Source organism: Rhinolophus hipposideros (assembly GCF_964194185.1).
Source record: "Rhinolophus hipposideros genome assembly, chromosome: 2".
Lineage (NCBI taxonomy): Eukaryota > Metazoa > Chordata > Mammalia > Chiroptera > Rhinolophidae > Rhinolophus > Rhinolophus hipposideros.
This window is the reverse complement of record NC_138048.1, coordinates 47,747,928-47,763,163: the sequence shown is the minus strand read 5'-3', so window position 1 is coordinate 47,763,163 and position 15,236 is coordinate 47,747,928. Positions and strand designations below refer to the sequence as shown.

Below are 15,236 nucleotides of genomic sequence, written 5' to 3'. Positions count from 1 at the left end.
ATCTTCTCCGAGATTTGGTATTGTGAGTTTTTAAAATTTTAGCTATTCTAATGGGTGTGTTAGTGGTATCTCCTTGTGGTTTCAATTTGCATTTTGAAACCTGACTACAAATGGTGTTGAACATTTTGTGATGAGATTCTTGGCCACTGGTATATCTTCTTTTAGTGAAGTGTGTTCAAGTCCTTTCCCCTTTCTAAGATTGAGTTCTTTGCCTTTTTATTATCAGGTTGTAGGAGTTCTTTACATATCCTAAATGCCAATTTATGATCAGATATGTTTGATGAATATTTTTCTCCCTCATGCTGTGGCTTGCCTTCTATTAATTTTTTTCATGACGGCTTTTAATTAACAGATATTTTAAATGTTATTAAAGTCTATTGTTTATCATTTTTTATGGTTACAATTTTCTGTCTTTGAAACCTTTGCTTAACATCAAGTTGAAGATATTCTCTTATATTTTCTTCCACAGCTTTATAGTTTTAGCTTTCAAAATTAAATCTGTGAACCTCAATACATTTTTTATATGTGGTGTAAGATAAGGATCAACAATGAAAATTATTTATTTGTTTTTCGCATATGGCTAGCCAGTTGTCTCAGCACTATTTCTTGTTAAGACTTTGTGTTCCTCATTGGATTGCTTTCGTATCTTTGGTGAGAGTCAGATGATTAATAGGTCCATTTCTGAGCATTCTATCCTGTTGTGTTGATCTATTTGACAATCCTTATGCCAGTATCACACTGTCTTCATTACTATAGTTTGTAGTTAGTCTTGAAATCAGGTAGTATAAGCCCTCTGACTTTGTTCTCCTTTTCCAGATTACTTTAATTATTCTAGGTCCTTTGCCTTTCCATAGAAATTATAGTCAGCTTTCTATTTAAAAAAAAAAGCTGGATAGGATTTTGAATTGGCATTGTGTTGAATCTATAGACTGATTTAAGGAGAATGGCTATCTTAACTCTACTGAACTTTTCAATCCATGAGTATAGTCTGTCCACATATTTAGATCTTTAATTTCTTTCAGCAATGTTTTATAGTTTTCATTGGAGGAGTTATGCACATTTTAAAATTTATTCCCAAATAGTTTATATTTTTGATGCTATTGTAGATGGAATTATTCTAATTTCACTTTCCAACTATTTGCTACTAATGTGTAAATGTACAGTTGAATTTACATAAGTTGAACCTTATATTATGTGAATTTGGTAAATATTCATTAGTTGTAGCCTCTTTTCGTAGATTCCTTAGGCTCTTCTACATAAATAATCATTCATCTGCAAATAAAGACAGGTTTTATTTACACCTTTCTAATCTTTATGCCTTTATTTCTTTTTTATTCAATAGCTGGGACCTTCATTATACTATTTCATAGAAGTGGTGAGACTGGGCCTTCTTTTCCTATTTTGTATTATTCCCCTTGATCTTAGGGGAAAGGGTTCCATATTTATCATAAGCTGTGCCGCTAGTTTTAAGTTTTCCATCAATGTTGTTTATAAGATTGAGGACATTCCCCTCTTCTATTTCTAGTTTGCTAAGGCTTAGTGTTCAATTTTGTCAAATGCATCTTCTACATTTATTGAAATTACCATGTGGGTTTTATTCTTTATTCTGTTATTATGGTTCAGTACTTTAATTTTTGAATGTTTAAGCCAGCTTTGCATTGTTAGGATAAACCCCACTTGGTCATAAAGTATTATCCTTTTTATATATTACTGAATTTGATTTCCTATTATTTTGTGAAGGATTTTTGTGTCTATATTCATGAAGGATATTGGTCTATAATTTCCTGTTTTGTATTATCTTTGTCAGATTTTGGTGTTAGGGTTATAAAAAGTTATTTTGATATTAGGGTCATAAGATAAATTGGGAAGTGTTTATTTCTATTTTCTGAGTCTGTATAAGATTATTATTTTTCTTAAGTGTTTGAAAGAATTCTGTGAAATGACTTGGGTCTGGCATTGATAATGAATTGAATTTCTTTTTCAGATATAAAGCTAATAAGATTTCATTTTTATCTTATGTCAGTTTGGATTTTTTCTTTTGAGGTTTTGTCCATTTCATTGAAGATGTCAAATTTTTGTCATAATTTTGGTTATAAGTACTCCTTTTTATCCTTTTAATGCTTATAAACTTGGTAGTGGTACCCACCCCCTCTCCAATCCCTATTTTTTAAAAATAATTGACATAACATTGTGTAACCTTAAAGTGTACAATGATGTTGATTTTATACACTTATATATTATAGTATGATTATGTTAGCTAATACCTCCAACAAGTGACTGAATTCTTTATTGTGCTGAGAACATTTAAAATCTAATCTCTTAGCAACTATGAATTTCCTAATACAGTATTGTTAGCTATTATCACAATGTTGGGTATTAGATCTCCAGAACATGCCATCTTCTAACGATAAGTGTGTACCCTTTGACCAACATCTCCCCAATTTGTGGTTCATTTTCTTAATCAGTCTTAACTAGAAATTATTCAGCTTTTTTTTTTCTTTTTTGCAATCTTTTAAAAAAAGCCAACTTTGGGCCTTATTGATTTTCTCTATTGCTGGTCTATTTTCACTTTCATTCATTTCTGCTCTTGTAATTTCTATTGTTTGGTCTTACTTTGCTCTTCTTTTTGTAGCTTCTTTATTTACTTATGTATTTTTGTTTTCTTTTTAAAAAACTTTTTATTAAATTTATTGTGGTGACATTGGTTAGTAAAATTATATAGGTTTCAGGTGTACAATTCTATAATACATCATCTATATATTGCATTGTGCGTTCACGACCCAGAGTCAGTTCTCCTTCCATCACCATCTGTTTGACTCCCTTTACCTTCTTCTACCTCCCTTACCCTCTGGTAACCACTAAACTGTTGTCTGTGTCTATGAGTTTTTGTTTGTTTGTCTTATTTGTTTGTTACATTCCATTTTATCTCCCACATAGGAGTGAAGTCATATGGTTGTCAACTTTTTCTGTCTGACGTATTTCGCTTAGCATGATAATCTCATATCCATCCATGTTCTCGCAAATGGCAGCATTTTGTCTTTTCTTGTGGCCAAGTTATATTCCATTGTATATATGTACTACATCTTTTTTATTCAATTATGTATAGAAGGCCACTTTGTTGTTTCCATGTCTTGGCCACCATGAAATGCTGCAGTGAACATAGTGGTACATATATCTTTACGGATAAATGTTTTCAGATTTTTTGGTCAGATTCCTAAAAGGGGGATTGCTGGGTCCTGTGATAATTCTGTTCTTAATTTTTTAAGGAATCTCCATACTGTTTTCTATGATCGCTGCACATTTTTTAGCTTTTTCTATCTTAAGGTGAAACTTTATATCAAAGGCTTCAGATCTTCTTTTCTCACATATACATTTGAGGTTACACAATTCCCTCTAAGCACACAGTTTGTGATATGTTGTATTTTTTATCATTGATTGTTTGAAGAGTTTTCTGATTTTCCTTGTGATTTTTTTCATGGTCATGTATTATTTAGAAGTGTGTTGTTTTCAATGGAGTATTACGCAGCCATAAAGAAGAAAGAAATCTTATCATTTGCAGCAACATGGATGGATCTAGAGAACATTATGTTAAGTGAAATAAGTCAGAAAGAGAAAGACAAGTACCATATGATCTCACTTATATATGGAATCTAAAGAAAAGACTATGTGAATGAACTAATCAGAGACAGTTTTGGGGACGCAGAGAAAAAACCGAGAGTGGTTAGATGGGTGTGTGGGAGGGGGTTGGGGATAAGGGGAAAGGTGAAGGGATTTGGAAGCAGCTGGTAACCACAAGATGGCCTCAGGGTTTTTGTTTTTTTTTTTTTTGAAAATTAATTTGGGGAAGGTATTCTATAATGTTGTAAAGATTTTGTTGGGTATCCGATGGACATGCGTCCTATTTGGGAGACCACCTCAGGGATACTGTGGATACCTGATCATGGCATTGTACACCAGAAGCTAAACATTAATGAATGCCAACTATAATTTTATATATATAATGTGATGGTTCAGTGTGAGGTCGGAGGGATAGTGGATGGGGGGAGGGGGGTTCACAGTATGAGGGATATAAATGATGAACGTCTAAGTATTACCTTGTTTTGTACACCTGAAACTAATAAATTAAATAATAATAATAATAATAATAATAAAATATCCATAATTACATCAAAAAAAAAAAGAAGTGTGTTGTTTTATATATTTCTGTGTTGTTTAAATATTTGGTTTTATTTCTGGATTTCTTATTATTATTAATTTTTAATTTAATTGCATTATGATCAGATACCATGCTCTATATGCTGTCAATCCCTTGAAGACACAGCATATGGTCTGGTTGGTGAATATAGCTTGTGCACTTATAGGGAATGTATATGCCATAGTTATTGGTTGTAATGTTCTACAAATTTCACTGAGATCATAGTATTAGTCAGATTGTCTTTGTTTTGACTGATTTTTATGTAGTTGTTGAAACAGTTACTAGAGGCGATTAAAATCTTCAACTAATTGTGGAATTGTCTGTTTTTCCTTTTAACTGTCACTTTTTGCTTCTTTGTAATATGAATCTGTTATTAAGGGCAAACACATTATGTCTTCTGATGAGATGTTCCTTTTTGCATTTATGAAATGTTACTCTATCTGTAGTAATATTTCTTTAACTTGAAGTTCTGTTGTATCTGATAATAATAAAAGAACTCTAGTCTTCCTATGTTTACTGTTTGCATGGTATATTCCTTGCTATCCTTTACTTTTATTTATTTATTTATTTTTTAATTGGGGAAAGGGAACAGGACTTTATTGTGTACTTCCAGGACTTTTTTTCCAAGTCAAGTTGTTGGACTTTCAATCTTAGTTGTGGAGGGTGCCGTTCAGTTTCAAGTTGTGTCCTTTCAGTCTTTGTTGTCCTTTCAGTCTTAGTTGTGAAGGGCGCAGCTCAGCTCCAGGTCCAGTTGCCATTTCTAGTTGCAGGATGCACAGCCCACCATCCCTTGCGGGAGTCGAGGAATCGAACTGGCAACCTTGTGGTTGAGAGGACGCACTCCAACCAATTGAGCCATTCGGAAGCTCAGCGGCAGCTCAACTCAAGGTGTCGTGTTCAATTTTTAGTTGCAGGGGGCAGAGCCCACCATCCCTTGCGGGACTCAAGGAATTGAACTGGCAACCTTGTGGTTGAGAGCCCACTGGCCCATGTGGGAATAGAACTGGCAGCCTTCGGCGTTAGGAGCATGGAGCTCTAACCGCCTGAGCCACCCGGCCGGCCCTATCCTTTACTTTTAACTTATCTTTATTTTAAATGAATGTCTGAAAGGCAGCATATAGTTAGGTTATTCTTTTTTATTTCTTCTCATAATCTCTGCTTTGTAATTGGAGTTAATCCGTTTATTGTAATTAGTGATAAGATTGGATTTCGGTCTACCATTTTTGCTTTCTCTCTGTTTTATCTTCCTTTCTTTCCTTCTACTTGATAATTTGTAGTTTTTTGAATTTTCATTTATCTAGTGATTTACTTTCCTTTTAAACAGCTCAATTAGAGGTATTATTGACATATAATAATCTGCACTCTTAAAGTATGCAGTTTGATAAATTTTGAAGTATGCATGAAACCATCACCAATATAAAGTGAACATACTTATCATCCTCAGTAGTTTTCTCATTCTCCCTTTTAATTTCTCCCTCACAGCTCCCCCACCCAGGCCATAATGGATCTTCTTTTAGTCACTTTAGATTAGTATATAATTTTTAGGATTTTATATAAATTGTATGTAGTCTTCGCCCCGCCCCCTGGCTTTTTTCTCTCAGCATCCTTACTTTGAGACTCATCCTCTTGTTGTACATAGCAATAATTCATTCCTGTGTATTGTTGAGGCTGTTGTACATACCACAATATGTTTATCCATTTACTTGTACAAATTTGGGTTGTTGACAGTTTAGGGCTATTACAAATAAAGCTTCTATGAATATTCTTTTACAAATCTTGGTTTGGACCTATGCTGTCTTTATTCTCAGTAATACCTAGAAGTGGAATGCCTGGATCATATGGGAAGTGTTTGGGAGGTTTTAATACACCACCAGACTGTTTTCCAAAGTGGTTGTATTAGTTTACATTCCCACCAGCAGTGCATGAGAGTTACAGGCGTAAATCTCACCTGGTTAATGATACATTAAAATCTCACCTGGTTAATGATACATTATCCTTCTATTTTGTTGGATTCAACTTGGTGAAATTTTGTTTTAAAGTTTTGCATTTATGTTCATGCCTGTAGTTTTCTGTAATATCTTTTTCTGTTTTTGCTATATGAGTAATGCTAACCTTTTCGAATTAATTGGGAAGTGTTCCTTTCTCTTTAGTTTTTTAAAAGACTTTGTGTATACTTGGTATTATTTCTTCCTTAAACGTTTTGTGAAAATTTACCAATGAAGCCATCTAGTCCTGGAGTTTTTTTTGTGGGAGCATTTTTCTGTACAATTTCCATGTGTTTAGTAGCTAGATGGTGATTCATGTTATCTGTTTGTTCTTGAGTGAACTTTGGTATTTTATCTTTTAGGGAATTTGTCCATTTTATCTAAAGTCTCAAATTTATAGGCATAAAGTTACTCATGATAGTACCCTATGATCCTTCTAATATCAGTAGAATATGTAGTGATGATGTCACGTGTTTCATTCTTGATACTGGTAATTTGTGTTTTCTCTCTTATACAGGTTAGATTGCCCAGAGGTTTACCGACTACTGATCTCAGAAAACTAGCGTTGGCTTCACTGATTCTCTGCTGTTTTCTGTTTTCTATTTTATTGATTTATACTTTGATCTTTGTTATTTCCTTCCTTCTCTTTACTTTAGGTTTGATTTCTTCTGAGCTTCTTAAGGTGGAATCTGAGGCCATTAGTTTGAGACCTTTCTTATTTATGATATGTGCATTTTGTACTACATGTGTAAATTTCCCCGTAAAATCTCCTTTGGTAGCATCTCACAAATTCTGTTGTGTCTTCATTTTCACTCAGTTCAAAATACAGATTTCACTTTTGATTTCTTCTTTGCCCCCTGGGTTATTAAATTTCCAAATATTTGGGGGAGATGATACGTCTAGAGGTGTTTCTGATTGTGGTCCAGAGCACCTATTTTATATGACTTGAATTTTTTATAATTGATTGAGATTTTTCTTATGGCCAAGAATATTATCTATTCTGGTAAATATTCCATATGTACTTGGAAATAATTTGTAGTCTGCTGTTGTTGTCTGGAATGTTCTGTAAGTGTCAATCATGTCAGGTTGGTTGATAAGGTTATGCAGGTATACAATACACTTGCTGCTTTTCTGTCTATTTGTTGTCTCAATTATTAAGATGAGTATTGAAATCTCTCATTATCATCATAGGTTTATCTTTTTCTCCTTATAGTTCTATCAGTTTTTGCATGATATATTTTCAAGCTATATTATTAGGGGTTTTAACATTTAGGATTTTTATGTCTTCTTGATTAAGTGATCCACTTATCATTATGAAATGACTTTCTTTATCCATGATGACATTCTTTGGTCTGAGATGTACTTTTGTCTGATACCAATATAGCTACTCTATTTTTGTTTTGACTGGTGCTAGCACGATGTATCTTTTTTACAGTATATGTCCTTAATCATTGAGCCTTCTTAGAGTTATACAGTACCACTCCATTTAAAATGTATAAACCCTTGCACTATTATTTATGCTGTAGGTGCTGTATGTGTTATATTAACAAAAGTTAGAAGCCCCAGACCACAATTTTAACCTAAGACTTTCCTCTTTATCCTTGTTTGTGAACTACTTAGTTGTGGTTTCTTTGTCATTTTCTCACCTCGCTTTTGTTAAGTTTCTTAGGAAAATTTTGGCCATTATTTTTTGAAACAATTTTTCTACCCATTTTGTCCTTTGTCATCTGTGGAAGTCTCTACTAAGACTTCGCATCTTTTCATTCATTATAAGCATATTTTCCTTTATGTCCTGAGCATAATTATAATAGTGTCTTTAAAATCATTGTTTGCTAATCAAAAATCTGCATCATTTTGTGCTTGGTCTCTGTTGATTATGTTTGTGTTTGTTTGTTTGACAGTGGTCATGTTTCCCTATTTCTTTGTGTGATTAATGATTTTGTGTTGAATCCTGAATATTGTGAATGTTTTGTTCTCAAGACTCTCCTTTGTTATTTGTAAACTCTGAAGAGTTTTGATTACTTTTTGTTAGCCAGTATTTTGGACTCAAACCACATACTCTGGCCTATGGTAGGCAGCCACTCAAAACTCAATTGAATTATTTTTGTCTTAGTTGGACTGCTTCAAGTCAGCCCTGCACATGCATAGTTCATTGTTCATACTATTATACGTAGAATTCAGGGCTCCCCCTTACTGAAATTTTGTCTCCCGCTTTGATTCCCCCATTACATTCTGGTAGCTATGTTTGTCCCAGAGTCTGTCTTCCTATTCTTCAAGCCAGAAAGACCTATGGCTTTTCTGTGTTTTACTTGACCTGTATAATGCAAACTAGGAACTTCCTTCAGTATAAAAGCTATAAAATCTTTAAACTCATCCCTTGCCATTTCTTTAAGGCTTTTCTGTGTTTTACTTGCCCTGTGTAATGCAAACTAGGAACTTCCCTCAGTATAAAAGCTATGATAAAATCCTTAAACTCATTCCTTGGCATTTCTTTAAACATCAAAAAAAGGTTTGGGGCTGAATGAGTTGTAAAGACCCTCAAGGCTCAAAAATGTTATAATCCTATGAAAAATTATATAGAATAATCCCCTGGGAGAAGAAAAATATATAAAAAGACATAAAACTAAAGATGTGGCATAATTTGATTATTTGCCCATCGTTAGGAAAACCAAACAATATGTATGCATAAAGGAAGCGTGAGAATTTTTACTATACCTGGAAAAAACAAAACAATTATGGCTCTTCTTTCTTTCTTAAGGAGTACATATTACTTTTGCCTCTGTTCTCCTTTGAAAGCCTCTCTTTATGTTCAGTCTCCTTCAAGAGAGTGACCTTGTTATCAGGTGACAGTAATCTAATTTTATAATGTTATTTATTTGTGGACCTGAAAATGTTCTTTCTTATACAATAGAGTTGGAATTTCTGTCTTTGTAATCTAGGCTTCAGTTCTAAATTCAAAACCGAACGAACTGAAACTTTGTGTGAAATGTTTTCTCTTTCTAGAAAAAAACATTTCTTCAAAGATTATCTAGGCAGATAAGTAGATGCTATTTTTAAAGTATTTTCATGGCTGGAGAACTTTTAGAAGACAAAAATGCTGGAGGCTATCTGGGCATTAGTATGAGAGTTTTTCACTGGAGAATCATTAATTTGTTGTCTTTCTACAATTTAGGCAGTCACTGAGGACAATATTGCCTTTTTGCAGAAGAGAGTGGTAGAGCTAGAGAATGAAAAGGGAGCCTTACTCCTTAGTTCTTCTGTAGAACTGGAAGAACTGAAAGCTGAGAATGGTATGTATAAATGAAAACCATAATTCTCTGTCTTCTTAACCTACAAGTGCCTCTACCTTTATCACTATATGTAGATTCTCTGATTGTTTGACTATAAAGATCTTACTCAGCTGAGCTGCTAGTTATCGAAGATAGGATTAATACACATTAAATAATTCAAGCACAGTACCAATGTTTACATAAGTATAACATTTTGCTGTCTGGGCTATCAATGCTGCAGGATGTCTGTATTATACTCACTTTGGGGGAGTCAGGGAATCTTTTAGGAAGCATGGCCTGAATTGGACCTTAATAAGATGATGAATTTTCAAATGGGCAAAAAGAAAGCACATTCCTGGTAATAAATTTTGAGATGAAGTAATAGAAATAGTGTAAATGAAAGTTCAAAGGTAGAAACTATTTTGGGTTTTGCTCATGCTGTACACTTCTTAGAACCTTATCCCTTTCCTTTAGCATGGCTAATTCTTAACTCATTTTTCAGACCTCAACTAGGGCATATCTTTTTCAGAAAATCGACTGATTCCCCATAGTTGAGTTAAATGCATTCTTTTGCTTCTGTAACATCCTTGCATTCCTTTAACATTGTATTCAAATAATCTGTTTATATGTTTTTATTTTATATAATATGCTCTTCAAAGATAAAGTATAAGCTCTTCAAGGGCAGGGGCCATTTTTTTTCATCTTTGCTTTACCTTTTACCTAGAACTAGTATAGTACCTGGCAAATAGTAGCTGTCAAATAAACATTTGTTGTGTTGAATTAAACTTAGCATTTTATTTTGTCGGACTGTGTGTGAACAGTTAGTAAATATGAAGACATACCTCCTTCGATTTATCACCTGCTTGACAAGGACCTTGACAAGGTTTTAGTGGTATGTAGTTAATAATGCTTTACTGAACTATTTTATCCTGAATTAACTAATACGCTTTACCTTCTAAGAATGAAAATGAGTGCCAAGTAAAGTTTGTATTTTTTTTTAGACCCTAAAGCCAATATTTCCACCTTAACCATTTTATAGTTCCACTTAGCTCTAAACTAGGGATTATACCTTTATTAGATTCTTCCCACCATTACTAATACATTAAGAACACCACAAGTTCAGCTCACTGTTCAACTCAGTCAAAGCACTTCTTTGAGACCTTCTATCCATCATGCTTATTTTGCAGTTTTGCAAACAGTGCCTGTCACTGTCACGTAGCTCATTAAGGTTTAGAGGTACTAAAAACATGAGTTCCGTTCTCCTTGCTCTTTCCTGCAGAGATAACTGAACTGGCCTTAAGGTTTCTTGTATTAGTTTTAGTGTCTGGCCTTATAGGTTACCTTTGTTTTATGTGCAATCTTCTATTCAACTTCACCCTTTGTATTTTCATTTCTACCATTGTACCCATTCCCCAAGTAATCTTGTAAAGTATCTGAACACATTATATACTGTTCTGAATTCATTTGTTTCATGAATGTTCATTCATTCGGCAAATTTTTATGATGCCCTTCCTATGTGCCAGGCACTAGGGTAGTGATCTGAACATATCAGAGGAGAAGACAGGCCATAAACATGTATGTATATATAAGAAAATTTCAGAGAATGCTAAGTATTAGGATAAAAATTAAACAGGTTACTGCAGGTGTGCCTGGAGGAAGAGGAAAAGAGCATTAGAGTGGTTAGTGTAGGCCTTTCTGAGAACTTGAAACCAGAATGATGAAAAAGGGACAGCCATAAAGAGAGGCTGAGCAAAGAGCAGAGGAAAAGCAGTACAAATACCCTGAGGAATGAAAACCTTTGATATGTTTGCAGACAGAAAAAAGGCCAGTGTTTTGAGAGCAGAGTGAACAAAAAAGGGAAGTGCAAAAAGAGGAGGTTGGAAAATAAGTAGGGTCAAATCATGAGGGCCCATGTACCATGTTTCCCCGAAAATAAGACCTAGCCAGACAATAAGCTCTAATGTGTCTTTTGGAGCAAAAATTAATATAGGACCTGGTATTTATTATGTAATGTTATGTTATGTTATGTTATGTTGTTATACCTGGTCTTATAGTAAAATAAGACCTGACTGTCCAGCTAGGTCTTATTTTCAGGGAAACACGGTAGGTCATGTTAAGACACTGACGTAGTATAAACAATGTGCTTTATTTTTTCTTTACTGTTTGACTTAGCTTCTCAGAAAGAATATAAGTTCCCTGGGGAAATATTAATTCCTAATATTTTTATCCTCCAAGATACTACACATTGTAAAAAATGCGTAGATATATGCATTGTAAAAAAACGTGGGCTAGAACTCAGAAGACTGGATTCTGATCCCAACTTTCTTATGAACTAGCTGTAGGTCATGTCATTCTTTGTTTCCTCATATGGTCATCAAGAAAATTTGATCATTTCTTCCTAGTGCTAAAATTTGATGTCTTTATGCACATATGTGAAAGAACATTAAGGACATTATAAGTGCTATAGTAATACAAGATGTATATTTTGAACACAGTAGGATTATGGATAAATTTGGGCAAATTTATTGTGTTAGAAGTTCCAAATTATGTAACAAAAATAGCTGCTTCTTGTCACATGCTCTGGTATCCTTCTACTTTAAAGTCCTCCACTATTTATTTAATAATTAACTCCGGTTAATTATCATCACTTAATAGTATCATTCTAGTTTATATCCTCTTGACATTTCCTTTTAATGAAAAAAAATCCTTTTATCTCCCTCAAACTCTTTTGTATTGATTATTTTATGTATCTCAACTAGCCTCATGCCTCTGTTTTTTCTAACTCTCTACATATATCCTCTAAAGATCTTTATTTTGTGACTTTCAGAAAAACTATCTTCTAAGATTACTCTCCTGGAGGCTCAGAATAGAACTGGAGAGGCAGAAAGAGAAATCAGTGAGGTAAGTGATGTGTTCTTAAAATAACCAGAATGTGAACTAGATCAAGAGGAGTTAGCCTCAAACTAAACGTTTCTGCAACTTTCTAATGTTGATACAGAATTACATTACCTAGAAGATGAGATCTATTTAAGATCCATTTATTCTCATTTGTTTCTGAATATTTGGATTTTTTAAAGATAAAATCTCTAGTTCCCCTCTGTCAGTTGGCAGAGTTTCACTTAGGATTATATTAAAAAGGGTATTTTTGGACAATGGTGCTTTTTATAACCTGAAAATTACTATAAAACATGTGTAGTTTCTTAATATTCTGTTGATATAAAATTATTGTTAGCTTTCTTGTGTTTAATTAGCTATGTTCTTCCAGTCAAGAAGTCAGTGATAGTATCACAAATGACCTTGAGAAATAATGTAAGTTCTTAACAAAAGTATCTGCTTACTCATTGTATTAGAGCTCTCCAGAGAAACAGAACAAATAGGAAATGCACATATAAAGTAAGATTTTTAAGGAATTGGCTGACACAATTGTGGAAGCAAGCAAATCCAAAATATACAGGGTAGGCCAGCAGGCTGGAGATCCAGGAAAGAATTGCAGATCAAGTCCGAAGGCAATCTGTTGGCAGAATTCCCTCATTTGGGAGGTCAGTCGGTCATTTGGTTAAGGCCTTCAACTGATGGGATGAGGGCACCCACATTATAGAAGACAATTTCCTTTACTCAAAGTTTATGATTTAAGTGTTAATCTCATCTCAAAAATACTTTCACAGAACCATCTAGAGTAATGTTTGACCCAGTGTCTGGGTAGTATGGCCTGGACAAGTTGACAATAAAATTAGCCACCATACTTATATTCAATACCTTTGATGGGGACACTGATGCTCGGTTCACAAAATTGTCCAAAGCAACTAATTTTTGAAAATTGTAGCATTATAAGGACACTGACAGAGTAAAAATGAATCTTGTTTGGCTAAGGGAACGCTTAATGTTTTAAGATGCTTAGCAGTAGTGACAAGTGAGAACAAGATAACTTAGCTCAGAAAAGAACAGGTAAGAAATATGGAAATCTGTTAAGAAAAAGAATAAAAAAGAACTAGAAGGGAGAATAAGTAAACAGGGAACAATAGAAAAGAAAGGGAAAAACCAAATAGAAATTGCAAAAGCAAGGGTCAATAAGATACTCCTTTAGGATAAGAAAGTAAGAAAGGTTCATAGAAAGTATAAGCTCAGCTGAAAGAGGCAGACTAGTATGAAGAGAAAAAAATAATGAGCTAAGTTCTAGAAAGAACTAAGTTCTCTGGTTCTCTGCCCTCTCCTTGTGGGATGACATTGATTTCTTTTTTTCACTCGAACCAGAAAGGCAATTAAACTCTGTAGATATCATGGGGAGCAGCAGAGGGCATGGCTAAAGGAAGGGAGTGAGTGAAGTAGCATGACTGATAGTTAGAAAAGAGGAAATAAGAATACTTAGGGTAAGAGAGGACAAAAGAGGAGTTAGTTACATTGAAGTCCTCAGGCAGAAGTGAGGCCTCAACTATATCAGGTCTTTCACGTGTATAGGGCTAGATAAATAGGAATGTGACAGGAACAAATCATAAAGGAACTTTTTCCTTGTGCTAAAAACTGTTTCTAGTTTTGGTCTCTTGAAATATATCAATATGAATAACACAGAGAGTGAAGAGTTTTAAATGAACAGTGTCACAAAAAATAAAATAATGCTTATAAAAACAGATGAAATAACATTTCTTAAAATAATAAATAATTCTAAACTGATTCTTTTTTTTTTCTTACTTAGTAGTGCCTGGGAATGATAATAGCTGATATACATTGGATATTTACTCCGTGCCAGCTTCAGCTAGTAAATAGCAGAGCTACGAACTCAGGCAGTCGGGCTGCAGAGCTTGTACTCTTGGCCACTACATTATTTGATAATCTTATGGGGTTATTTTCTTCTGTCAAATAGAATTTTTTTCTGGGAAAAAGAAAAAGAAGATGCTATTAGCAGAGGTGGTGATTTTATTGTATACACTGTCCCCAAACTCATTTAATAAAATACTATTTACTATGAGATTCACTGATTTTATTTCCCTAGAAAACAATTATGGAAATAATTCATATGCATTGAGCAGTTTAATACAGTAATCTTTGTAATAATAACTTGGTTAGTATTTTGTCAAACAAGTCCATAGTTTCATCCCCAAACCCCAGCAGAACTCCTTTTTGATTATTTGACCCTGGTTAGTTTATCTCAGTCTACAGCAGGTCTTCCAATGTGGTTTCACTCAGTCATTTTATTATAATGTTGATGAGATGCCATAGGAATGTAACTCTTGTTTATATCAATTAGTATATGATTTCTGTTTATATGTCTTCTCACCCCAGTTCCAAGAACCTATCCATGACGAGGTCTTATGAATATGTATTTGTTTGATAATCTACTTGTTTGTTAATGGCTATCTTATCTAATATTTCTCATTTCAATGGGTAGTTTAAAAGAATGAATCCCATAACTTCCTCATTGGTATGGTATGAAACAAAAATTAACTCATTTCCTGCTTCCCTTTTCATTTTTAAGCAGTTCTTGGGAGAAACAAGTAGGTATTTTAATCTGAAGAAATAAAGTTTCCCAAGTAAGGAATATCTAGAAAACAATTCCAGGTTTCCTTAGGTCTTATGAATATGGCTTGACCTCAGTGCAGGACTGACAGGGTGCTCTCAGAGGTCCAATTTGGAAAATAAAAACTGATTTAAAAGTATTTAGTAGTTTTATGATAGGAAGCAGGTTTGGACTAAAAAGTTTTAGATTTTGGAAAATGCACAAAATACCATTTTTTAGTTTGGCTATTTCTTATAATATATTTAATTGAGGCTTTTTCTTTCTTTTTTATTTAA

At 33.7% G+C, this 15,236-nt stretch overlaps 1 protein-coding gene across 10 annotated transcripts in view; it reads left to right on the top strand.

Moving 5' to 3' along the window:
* GOLGB1 (golgin B1) overlaps window positions 1-15,236 on the top strand; it is a 73,183-nt gene that overhangs the window by 27,676 nt on the left and 30,271 nt on the right. For all 10 annotated transcript variants that reach the window (XM_081075490.1, XM_081075496.1, XM_081075493.1 and 7 more), the window contains 2 exons: window positions 9,353-9,470; window positions 12,277-12,350. In XM_081075490.1, coding sequence (XP_080931616.1) covers window positions 9,353-9,470; window positions 12,277-12,350 — 192 coding nt within the window. The remainder of the gene's footprint in view (window positions 1-9,352; window positions 9,471-12,276; window positions 12,351-15,236) is intronic.